The following is a 12,559-nucleotide window of genomic DNA, read 5'->3' as shown; positions in this document are numbered from 1 at the left end:
GTTGTGCCTGGTGCTGCCTGCACCCCCTGCATCCCCCACGCTACGCCACTGGGTCAGGAGCAAGGAGACAAAGGAAACCTTGAGGCAGGAATGGGCTTGATTTGGCCAGAGATGGTAACTAAGGTAAGACTGCAATCCTAGGCACACTTAACGGTTGGTAAACACCAGTGAATGTAAAATAACATCTTTATTAAGAAACATGTGTAAGATTAAGTTGTGGGGCCAGGTACAAAATTTAGAGAACTGATAGGTATAGAGATCTGATGTGGAGAATTATAATCCAGTGTGTTTGTTTTCATTTTGAAACATATTAAAAACCCTTATTCATTTGATTCACTGCCAGCTAAGAAACAAATCTAGAAATCCACGAAATTCTATACTCAATAATGTCTGACAGATAATCAGCCACTCAACCCAATATAAAACCTTAATCAAGAGCTAAATTAATGAGGACCTCCACAGTCTGTACAAGTCCTCCACAGGACTTCCCCAACCTAGTGTTACAAAACCTTAGGAAGGCTGAAGTAGGGTGTTTTAAAAATTATTGCTTTATCTTTTTTAATGTTTTGCTGTGCTTTTGCTTTTCTGTTTTAAACAGGGCTTTTATTAAACAACTCATCTGATGCAGGCAACCTAGAATTCCATGCTGGGGCACGAGGGATGGATCACACACACACACACACACACACACACACACCTCGCTACAGCTTCTGCGCAAGATATGGGAGAAGGAAAGCTTATTTCTCCATGGAGAATGCTTGAGGAAGAGGGAAGAACTCAGTGGAAGCCTTCTCTTCTCTTCTCTTCTCTTCTCTTCTCTTCTCTTCTCTTCTCTTCCATGAGGCTTCCTCCTTTTCCCACAGTTAGCATGGACACACACTCCTCCCTATCTAAGGAGCTCAGAGATCCTCCTTAGGCACTACCCCCCCCCCTGGCCTGCCTGGCCTGCAGGGAGTCCATATAGCGAGTGGCGAAGCTGCATGCTCCGCTACCGGGGGCGGGGGGCGGAGAGCAGGCGGGGGCGTAGCTGGTGCTCCCAGGGGTGTGGTGCACCACTGTGGGGGCGTGGTGCGCATCCCGGGGCATGGCACACCACCCACAAGGGCGTGGCCTGGCACCCGCAGGGGTGTGGCGTGCATTCTGGGTGCATGGCACACCGCCATGGGGCGTGGCATGCCACTGCAGGGGCACTGCACGCACCCTGGGGCGTGTCATGCTGCCCTCAGGGGCGTGGCACGTTCTGGGGGAGTGACACGCCATCTGTGGGGGCGTGGCATGCAGCGTGCGCAGGTGTGTGTGGCGCGTGTTGGGGTGGCACCGTGATGGTACCCTAGCGGAATAGTGGTGCCAGGGGCGGTGCACTCCCTCCGCACCCCCGTTCCTCCGCCAGTGCATGTGACCCAGTGGGAAGACCCGAAGCGAAGACCCTTGACACTTGATTATTCCACGTAGACTCTCTGACTGTTTAGCCATTTGAGCACCAGCCACAGTGTGGACCCTCCTTCCCCATGAATTTGTCTCATCACTGTCCACTTGTTCCTTACCAAAACCCTTGTGGTTTGCATATTTTCAGCTAAGGACTGAAAAAGGCAAAGCAGATTTTGGCTTGTCCCAAAATCACAATAATTCTCATTTAACACTCAACCCATCTACTCAAATCCATCAGAAGGTGGTGATTTCTGCATGGCAGGGGGTTGGACTAGATGACCCTTGAGGTCCCTTCCAGCTCTATGATTCTACAATTCTAGTCTCGTAGCAGACTAGTAGAAATAAATAAATTGCAGGCTTGTTGTCGACTTATTTGCAAGAGTGGTTTTAAATCACAGAGTTTGCTTTTCATTTTTTCCTGACTATTTTTCTCCCCAGGTGGCATGGCAGGAGGTGGCATGATAATGTTGAAACAAGTTTGGGGTAAAGCAGATAATCCATCAGTGCCTAGTTATGATCCCACTTTTCCAGGCCGACCTACTGACAAGTTTGAGGTGAGGAGGCACTTTCTATCAAGGTATCCCTCACCTGCACCTGCACTCTCCAAGGCTCTCTGTAACATAGGGCTGGCCCACCTGTGAGGCAGGGTGAGGCAAACCTTCTGCACTCATTATGATGCATTTTTTTGCTAATATTTACTAATAATTTACTAGTTACAAAGTTGTATAAAAGTCGTGATGATTTCCTTGCTTGGGCAGTGCTTTTGGGATTTGACCTAGAGAAGAAGAAGAAGAGTTTGGATTTGATACCCTGCCTTTCACTCCCTTTAAGGAGTCTCAAAGCGGCTAACATTCTCCTTTCCCTTCCTCCCTCACAACAAACACTCTGTGAGGTGAGTGGGGCTGAGAGACTTAGAGTCTAGCCTAAGATTCCCAGAGTCTAGCTGAAGATTCCCATCAGCTGCATGTGGAGGAGTGGAGACATGAACCCAGTTGAGTCTATCGCTCTTAACCACTATACAAAGCAAGAGCAAGCTATGGTGTGACATCTGTGGAACAACGCATGGTTAGCTTGTAGTTTGTTAAAGAATCCAAGGGTTAACATTATGTGCAGATCTGGACACTGTATTGCCTGCATGTCAGTGGTTTGATTGCTGTTGTATTGGAGGGGGGGGGGTCTACTTTCTACATTCCTTACACAGGCTGTAAACCAGTGTGCTGTGGTGGCTAGAACTGAGGAAATCCATGAAGCTCCCTGGGTGACTTTGGGCCACTTGCTATCTCTTGACATATAGTAAGCGGCCTCACAAGTGGTGTTGTGCAGGGCTGGGTGAGCGGGGAAAAACCCTGGACTCTTTGGAAGCAAGGCAGGGTATCCTTTCCCCTTGTTTTGTCACCCACAGCAGCTGGAAGAAACCAAAATAATTTAATCATTTGCATTGAGGACAAAAAGTTAGATGGAATAAAAACAAGGCTGCACCAGACATCCTTGAACGGAGTGGACAAGCTTTGTAACAGATAACAACATTTGGAGATACCATGGGGTAGAAAAAGCAGCCAATCATGCTTTGCCATTTCTTTTGAATCAAGGTTGCGTATGCAGTTGTTGATTCAACACAATATTATTCCTGACCTCCTCTCGCATTTCCCAACAGTTCCTCAGCGCAGGAGGCACGATACTGAAGCTCCGGTGAGTCTGGGCAAAATTTGGGACTTGGAATGTAGAACTAGGCTGGCCACAACCAATGTTATGGGATGCTATTAAAATCTCAAAGGGGTTTCCCTTCATCATTCCGAACTAGTCCTTTTCAACAACAGTAAGAGTTATCTTTGTAGGAAATTGTGGTCCCAGCCCACAATAAGGGGAATCTTTTACAGAGCCGAGTAACCTTAAGGTTTTGATCTTTCCTATTTCTTCAGCAATGCTCTCCTCTAAAAAGAGAGAGCCACCCAGTGTCATCTGGAGAAATTCCATTTGATGACTGACAGTATCTGAAAGCAAGGGTCCCTCTCTGTTTCTGGTCTTGGAGTGTGCTTTTGCCCTCCTCGTCCACTGCCTGGATTTTAATGGTTGGGAAGAATCAGGACACTAGCATATTCTGAATGAAGAACATAGCTGGCTTTAACAGTTGATTTTGTTGGGAATATATATTATCCAGTGGCGTAGCGTGTGGGGTGCAGGGGGGGCCGGCCGCACCGGGCGCAACATCTGGGGGTTAGGGTTAGGGGGCGCAAATCCACGGGTTAGGGGGCGCAAATTACTTGCCTTGCCCCGGGTGCTGACAACCCACGCTACGCCACTGATATTATCTGAATATTATATGCACAAAAATGGCTTGAGGAGATGGTACCTACTAAAACAGAATGGCAACTGCAATTGACAGAATGTGTACAACTGGCAAGTTTGACTTGGAAAATTAGAGATAAAAAAGAGTCTGACTTTAAGGAGGACTGGAAAATGTAGATTTTTTAAACTCAATGGAAACATGTTAAAATGCAAGTAGGATTTGAGGAAGAACTGCAGTGGAAAGTCTGGTGGAGTTTTTTGTGAAGAAGCTAAGGCATAGAATAAATATAATATGCAGTGAAAATTGGAACTTTGGGAAAGCCATGGAGGGGAAGTCCTAGGTTGATTGATTGAATGAATGTTAAATGTTCAACTAATATTTCTTACAATAAATAATGAAGGGGGGGGATTGTGATTTGCACGAGCTCATGTATAGTACTTCAGGAGCTTTATGAGAGAGGGAGGGAGGGAGGTTGTTGGGCTTGTTGGGGAGATGCGTGTTTGCAGAATAGCATTGAGCGGTTCTCCTGTGTGTTGCTGATTGAGGTGTTGGAAGTGATCCACCTGGGGGCTGGTTTCCCATGTTTGCATGCTGCACTGTGCAGAAAGGTTTCCTGCAGGTTGATCACTGGCATATCGGGAAGACATTGCTAGGCTGTGTAAGCCTTTATCTTGGTGTTACCAATTTCTGAATTGGGTTGCTGTGTGTTTTTTCTCAAAAAACTTTTTACGGAAGTTTTTGTGTTACAAAAGAAATAGCTCAACCGTGAATGGTACATCTGTTGTCTCCACTTTCATTTCATAGTCTTTTTCACTGTTTGTTTACACTTGGTGCGAGAGACCTTTGTCATAGACATCTTTCAGTTGGGGAAGAGATGGGGGTATTGTTCTGTTGCCTTTTATTAGTGTAGGGGTTTGTGTCAGCATCATGTGGGTAGTTCCTTTGTTTATGTATGTATTTATTTATGTATTTATTTATTTATTTTTATTGATAATGCAAGAGATTAAGGGGTTGAGCTTGGTTGGTTGCATTCAGGTGATTGCAGTGTGGCTTGTTTGTATGTGTGGGTGGCGGTGATGGGTGGGGGGTAGGTTGTTGAGTCAGGTTAGCCATGTTGAGTTGTTTGCTGTTGGGGGACATGAATGCAGGGGTCTTATGATTACAGTGGTACCTCGGGTTAAGTACTTAATTCATTCCAGAGGTCCATACTTAACCTGAAACTGTTAAGCACCACTGAAGCACCACTTTAGCTAATGGGGCCTCCTGCTGCTGCCGCGCCGCACAATTTCTGTTCTCATCCTGAAGCAAAGTTCTTAACCTGAAGCACTATTTCTGGGTTAGCGGAGTCTGTAACCTGAAGCGTATGTAACCTGAAGCATATGTAACCCGAGGTACCACAGTACAGTGGTGCCTCGCAAGACAAAAAGAATCCATTCCGCGAGTCTCTTCGTCTTGCGGTTTTTTTCGTCTTGCGAAGCAAGCCCATTAGCGGCTTAGCGGATTAGCGCTATTAGCGGCTTAGCGGGCTTAGCGGATCAGCTGATAAGCGGCTTAGCGGATCAGCTGTTAAGCGGCTTAGCGGCTTGGGTAAAGGGGGGGGGAGGAAAAAAACCCCGCAGGAACTCGCAAGACATTTTCGTCTTGCGAAGCAAGCCCATAGCAAATTCGTTTTGCAAAGCACCTCCAAAACGGAAAACCCTTTCGTCTAGCGGGTTTTCCGTCTTGCGAGGCATTCGTCTTGCGGGGCACCACTGTACTGTGTTTGTGGGCTTGGGGATACAAAATAACAGTCATGTTATACACACACCATCCCTTTGCATAGCTGTCAACCTTCCCTTTTTTTTTGCAGGAAATTCCCTTAATCCAGCACCGTTTCTCACTGCTTCCCACTGCTATCCCGGATTGTTAGATATCCCATAGACTGTGCCCAGGACAGGTGAGGCTGCTGATCCCTTATTTTCAAATCTGAAAGTCGACAGCTATGCCCCTTTGCAACCTGACTTAGCACAGTGCATGTTGCTTCTCAAGCTTGGGCTGCCATTCGCCCGGATTTTCCTGGACATGACTGGGATTTCAATGGCAGAATTGACATCCAGGAGGAATTTCCCAAAGGCGGCACTTTGTCCTTTGCAGCCTAACTTAGGACAGTGCATGTTGCTTCTTGAGCAAAGCGGTGGCACAGAGGTGATGCACTTGAACTGGATTAGTACTGTGCTGTCAGTCTTCTCTCCCTAGATTTTCTGATGTCTTCTCCCACCGCCTCCTTGCTTCTCATCCTCTTCTGCAGGGATTATCTTGGGACAATGCACCAGAGGTCTCTCAACCAGGGTCCCCCCATGAACGGCTTGGCTGGTTATGACACCCGTGGACCGCCACCCCGTGTAACAAGTGGCGGACCAATGAGAGAACACAGTCAAGTGCCCTTGATGGAGGTCCAAGGTAAAAGGTTTCAGGCTTAAATGAGAAGGATCATTTACTGGTATAAATCACAGCACAGTAAGGGATTCATCGGCAGGGGTGATATATGAAACAAATAGCAGTGTAGCTAAAATAAACAATGCTGTATCTCATACAATATACTGCACAATAACGAATATAAATAATTATAAAGGGTATACCATGTTACAGAGGATCATATTGAAAAACACTTCCTAGAAACATCCTGGCTAAGGAACCCTGTAAACTATAAACACACACAAAATCAAAGCACAAAGGGTGTTAAACCAGACTGGTGCAATCCATTTTTAGTTCCCTCATACTTTCCTTAAACTCAATGGAGATTGTAAAAGTAAAGCATAATGCTATCCATACTTTAGAAAATAAAATAAAAATTCAATAAAATAAAACGGAAATGTATCCACAAGAAAAATAAACACTCTTATTCCTATTGTTATCTAATGCAACGTCTTAGCAGAACAGCAAATTCTCTGCAGACATTTTTGTTAATAATTGGATCTAAACAGAATAAATGCCTGCTCGGAAGTGCCAAATTATAAAATATTGATGAATAAGAGACAGCATTTAAAGTGACAATTTTGATTGAGTTGCTAGATCTTAGGCAATGATTATTAAGTTCCTTAAACATTATGCCCTGGGGAGAGTAGACCTTATGGGAGGACAAAGAGGTCCAAAAATTCCCCCCTGTGCCATCATAATCAGAACCACTGCCTCCAAGGGTGTGTGAGGAAATGCGTCTCTGCACTCTTACACCTATTGCCTTCTTCTGTCTGAAATACATGAAGGTTCATTCAAAGCTCCTCTAGTAGTAGGAGGCTTCCTGTAGTAGGTGGGCATTTTCACTGTATTGGCATGGGCTCCTTGCATGGTCTCGGGCAGGTAACTCCCAGCACTGTTTGTGTAAGTGTAATTGTCTTCAATGCAGGTGGAAGAGGCATGGATGGCAGGGGCATGATATATCAAGGCATGGAGCGCAGAGAGATGGAAGAGAAGGACATGGAGCCCACTAGAGGCAGGGAGCCCAGACGCATGGAACATCAAAGCATGGAGCGCAGAGAGAGGGACGTGGCGCCCACTAGAGCCAGGGGAGAGATGGGAGAGAGGGACGTGGCGCCCACTAGCGGCAGGGGAGAGATGGGAGAGAGGGACGTGGCGCCCACTAGAGGCAGGGAGCCCAGACGCATGGAATATCAAGGCACGGAGCGCAGAGAGAGGGACGTGGCGCCCACTAGAGCCAGGGGAGTGATGGGAGAGAGGGACGTGGCGCCCACTAGCGGCAGGGGAGAGATGGAAGAGAAGGACATGGAGCCCACTAGAGGCAGGGAGCCCAGACGCATGGAACATCAAGGCATGGAGCGCAGAGAGAGGGATGTGGCGCCCACTAGAGCAAGGGGAGAGATGGGAGAGAGGGGCGTGGCACCCACTAGCGGCAGGGGAGAGATGGGAGAGAGGGACATGGCGCCCACTAGAGGCAGGGAGCCCAGACGCATGGAATATCAAGGCATGGAGCGCAGAGAGAGGGACGTGGCGCCCACTAGAGCCAGGGGAGAGATGGGAGAGAGGGACGTGGCGCCCACTAGCGGCAGGGGAGAGATGGGAGAGAGGGACGTGGCGCCCACTAGAGGCAGGGAGCCCAGACGCATGGAATATCAAGGCATGGAGCGCAGAGAGAGGGACGTGGCGCCCACTAGAGCCAGGGGAGAGATGGGAGAGAGGGACGTGGCGCCCGCTAGCGGCAGGGGAGAGATGGGAGAGAGGGACATGGTGCCCACTACAGCCAGGGGAGAGATGGGAGAGAGGGACATGGTGCCCACTAGCGGCAGGGAGCCCAAACGCATGAAAGTCGTGGAGGTCAGATTGAGGAACAGGGCACCTGCTAGAGCCAGGGGAGAGATGGGAGAGGGGGACATGGAGCCCCCTAGAGGCATGAGGCTCAGTGGAATGGAATATCAAGGGATGGAGTCCAGAGGGATGGAATACGTGGTCAAGGTGCTCCCTAGAGGCATGAACTATCAAGGCACACAGCCTCATGGAATAGATCCCAGAGCCATGAATTCTCAAGGCATGGAGCCCAGATGGAAGGAATACTTGGTCAAGGTGTTCCCTATAGGCACCGTGCCACCCAGAGCCATGAATTCTCAAGCCACGGGGGCCAGAAGGATGGAATTCTTGGTCATGCTGCTCCCTAGAGGCACAGAGCCACCTAGAGTCATGAACCATCAAGGCACACAGCCTCATGGAATAGCTCCCAGAGCCATAGAGGCTCCCCAGGGCATGGAACCCAAAGGCTTGGAGCCAACGACTGGAGAAATTCAAGGTCCTGGACCTTTGAGCAAGGCAGCAACTGATCTGCAGGAACCTCAACAGGTATGTGGAGTAACCGTGTGCTGTTTCATTTTCCCCAATGGGTTCCTAGACACATTCTTGGTGCCAGAACATGAACAGCCTCATAGGGTCATGTCCAGACGATTGGTATAGTGATTTATTTCCCAATGGAGATGGGAGTGGGTAGGTGCAATTTTCATCATTACCCCCATCCTTTTTTGTTCCTGAGCAGCGGGGGGGGGGGGGCTACAGTGGTTGACCTATCACTTAGATATGACTCTAGGATGGGGAACTTACATCCCTCCAGGTGTTGCTGGACTCCAGCTCTCATCAGTCCCAGCCAGTTTGGCCAGTGATTACTGGGGGGGGGGGTGTCCGTGTCACAGGTGCCCAACCTCTGCCCTGAAAAAAAAGGCAAGCACTCTGGCAGGCCCTGCGCCTTCAAAGCAGAAAACTGCTCGCAGTGCAAAGGCTGAAACCCAGCAATGAGAGAGATCATTAGAGAGAGCTAAGTTCCTAGTGGGACGCGGGTGGCGCTGTGGGTTAAAGCCTCAGCGCCTAGGGCTTGCCGATCGAAAGGTCGGCGGTTCGAATCCCCGTGGCGGGGTGCGCTCCCGTTGTTCGGTCCCAGCGCCTGCCAACCTAGCAGTTCGAAAGCACTCTCGGGTGCAAGTAGATAAATAGGGACCGCTTACTAGCGGGAAGGTAAACGGTGTTTCCGTGTGCGGCTCTGGCTTGCCAGAGCAGCGATGTCATGCTGGCCACGTGACCCGGAAGTGTCTTCGGACAGCGCTGGCCCCCGGCCTCTTTGAGTGAGATAGGCGCACAACCCTAGAGTCTGTCAAGACTGGCCCGTACGGGCAGGGGTACCTTTACCTTTTTTTTTAAGTTCCTAGCTTTGGAAATTGTATCAGGGATTTCAGGCCAGCTGTCATGCACCCTTCTGCCTCTGTTGCCCGGTACTCTCCTGAACTTTCCCCAGCTGTCAACATACCTCTCCTTTACGTGATGTTGGCAGGAAAATCCATGGATTGGACAAAGGAGCAGGAGTGGCACTTTATTTCTTTTCAAGTGGTAGTCAGAAGTTAAATTGCCTCCAGTGATGGGACAGTGGACCATGTCCCTGTGTGCTTTTCTAATCAAATAACTGCCCTTTATTTTCCCCATGCGTGTCCCCCAGCTCTTAGTGTCCAGAGGTAGTGCAGCTAGTAGTGTCTGGAGCTGTTTTCAGACACCATGTGAATGTTGTCCGTGTAAACCACATGATTGAGGAGGGGTCAGCAAACTTTCTGAAATCTTCCTTTGTGTTTACAGGTGGTCAGCATGCCTGTAGCAGCAGCAGAACAAGATGTAGACATGCCTATAGCAGCAGCAGAACAAGAGGTAGGCATGCCTATAGCAGCAGCAGAACAAGAGGTAGACATGCCTATAACAGCAGCAGAACAAGATGTAGACATGCCAGAAGCAAGCGAGCAAGCAGCCAGCCAACCTGAGGGCTTCAGTCCTGGCCAAGATGAAGAAGAACAGCTGGATAAAGATGACGTAAGCCAAACAATGTTGCCTTCTTTGAGCTCTCTATTAAAGAGGCAAGCAGCAACAGTCTGCAGGATGGGGTGGCAGCGCTTACCTGACCCATCACATGTGAGGTCAGAACAGTGCAAAATGCACTGGTGGGGCCAATCCTGTGGTCCCACCAGCCCCCCACCTCATGGCCCCCTCCCTCCCTGTACTCCACAGTGGCACCAGTGACAGAAGGTCAACTAAATGCTGCTGGCCAGTGCTGGGGGGCAATATCACTGGCAGTAGCATCAAGGTCTTTTCAGCAGCTACCCCAAAGCTCTGGAATGAGTGTGGTAGAACACATCCCTCTAATATGTTGATGTAACATGCTTTGCAGATCTTTTCAAACTAGCTTTTAGAGTGCAATATGCTGTCCTAATATTGGGGGGGGGTGTTGCTATATAACTTGTGCATAATAAACTATGATTTCTGAAATAAGAAAAGAAATATGAGCAGCAAGAATTTCACCACTGATTCCAATTAGAGTGCAGGTGATTTGGGGTCAGATCAAAGGCCTATTTAGTCCAGGGTTCTGTTCTCACAGTGGCCAGCCAGGTGCCTTTGGAAACTCCACAAGCAGGAAAAGAAAGGTGTAGCACTCTCCCACTCACAATCCGGCAACTGGTACACAGAGGCAGGCTTCCTCTCATCCTGGAGGCAATATAACCCTTCTTGCTTAGCTTGCCCACTTCTTAACGTGGGACTGAAATGGCCCACTTGAGTCTCCTAGTGGTGCAGCAACTGCTAGCACGTCTGCAAAGGTAAGCAGGATAAGTCTGGTTTCAAATGGGATGAGGGGCTGTGTGTTGAGATTTCGACTGGATGACCCTTGGGAAGTTCCCAGCTCTACAATTCTGTGAATCTGTGAATCTCCAGTTCAGATGCACTTGTCAGCATGGTTATTAATGCTATGGTTATGTGGGGGGACAGAGGGAGAGAATAAGTTACCACGGTTTAATAACCACTCTGAAAAATCCCAAAGAGATTGCCGTCTTTTCTACTGAAAAAACATATTGGTCTGAAAGCATCCTTATCAGTTTCTTTCTCATCTCTCCATAGGCCGAATGCATTGAAGAATTCCTCAATATGACGGACGAAGAGTTGGCTGATTTTCATTCAGAGGAATGGCTGAGCAGTTTCGAAATGAAAGACGATACAATGAATGGCTTCGACGATGCCATGGGGTAAGAGGGGAGCTGGGCACTACAAAACATCCTAAGACCGTGCCAAGCCCAGCTTGGATGGCACTTGCTTCACAGTCTCACCCAGTCGATCATCTCATTAGCAAAGGCTGTGCTAGTTAATGTACTCCCATTGCCTTCTTTTTCCAATGAACAATCAGTTATACTAAAGGGCAGAATCCAGCACTTATTTCTCCTGTTCGAACCCCCTTGAAATGAAGGCAGGTGTACAAACACCCCCATGCCCTCATCTTCAGCTGACCATTTCAGGGTCTTGGAACATTGCACCTTTGGGGGGAAAGGTGGTGCCCACAGTCCCAGATTTCTATAAAGGGTCGGCAAAGAGGCACAGTTCTTTAATATGCCTCAACATGTTTCTCTAGCACTTCTAGAAGACCTTCCATATGAAGAAAACCATGCTGAAAAAGCCAAAGAAAAACAATGGTTGAATGGCAGGCTTGGAAGAGCACTCAGAGGCATGCTCACTGGCAACTGCAAAGTTGCAAAAGAACTGATGGCAGGTGTAGCCAGCAGCCGGACATGGAGCAAGGCACCATTCCTTACTCCAAGCAGCTCCAAACTGATGCATGCCCAACCTTTAAACAGCAGCAAACTGCCCTCTCAGTACCCTTCATAGTCCCTAATTGGTCTTTTGCCCACAAAATCCCTCACAAATGTTCGCCAACTTCTCTGCAGTTTAGCTTTTGCTGCTTGTTCTATTAGTGGTCCATATGTTGAACAGCTGTTTCTCTTTCTCCTTTCAGGGATCTGTCCGGCTGAACTCACCGTTTAGGTGATTCTCAGCAGTAAATTGGTGTGATGGGAGCCTAATGCATCTTGTTAATACAGTGATAACTTGGATTAAGAACTTAATTCGTTCCAGAGGTCCATTCTTAACCTGAAACTGTTAAGCACCACTGAAGCACCACTTTAGCTAATGGGGCCTCCTGCTGCCGCCGTGCCACCGGAGCACGATTTCTGTTCTCATCCTGAAGCAAAGTGCTTAATCCGAGATACTATTTCTGGGTTAGCAGAGTCTGTAACCTGAAGCATTTGTAACCTGAAGCGTATGTAACCCGAGATACCACTGTAGAATCCTTTTGAAAAATGTCTGACCAAATGGCATGTTGAAGACAGCATAGAAAATGGTTTCTACACCCTTCCCATGTCTGAACCAGATCAGTACTGAGGGGAAGGGGGCTCCCTTCCCCTTGTTTATCTTACTTCTCCCATCATTTTGTTTACTTCCTTGAATTTCAATTAAAAATTGGGTTTGACTAAAACCGTGTGGCTTGTTGTACATCTGCATTGCACTTGCTTC

The 12,559-nt window shown here is 48.2% G+C and overlaps 1 protein-coding gene and 1 long non-coding RNA gene across 2 annotated transcripts; both read left to right on the top strand.

Moving 5' to 3' along the window:
- The first annotated feature begins 55 nt into the window (after window positions 1-55).
- Window positions 56-7,332, top strand: LOC310669903. The gene is made up of 6 exons (XR_014507452.1): window positions 56-123; window positions 1,867-1,982; window positions 3,083-3,117; window positions 5,565-5,651; window positions 6,003-6,154; window positions 7,098-7,332. It is a non-coding gene; the product is annotated as an uncharacterized lncRNA (long non-coding RNA).
- A 2,087-nt stretch (window positions 7,333-9,419) lies between these two features.
- Window positions 9,420-12,498, top strand: CSTF2 (cleavage stimulation factor subunit 2). Its single transcript, XM_083424371.1, has 4 exons — window positions 9,420-9,814; window positions 9,914-10,039; window positions 11,117-11,241; window positions 12,003-12,498. The coding sequence occupies exons 2-4, from the start codon at window positions 9,920-9,922 to the stop codon at window positions 12,016-12,018; spliced, it is 261 nt and encodes an 86-aa protein (XP_083280497.1). The 5' UTR covers window positions 9,420-9,814; window positions 9,914-9,919; the 3' UTR covers window positions 12,019-12,498.
- Window positions 12,499-12,559: the final 61 nt, after the last annotated feature.

This window comes from Podarcis tiliguerta (assembly GCF_965153285.1).
Source record: "Podarcis tiliguerta genome assembly, chromosome: Z".
Lineage (NCBI taxonomy): Eukaryota > Metazoa > Chordata > Lepidosauria > Squamata > Lacertidae > Podarcis > Podarcis tiliguerta.
This window is presented reverse-complemented; position numbering and strand designations above follow the sequence as displayed.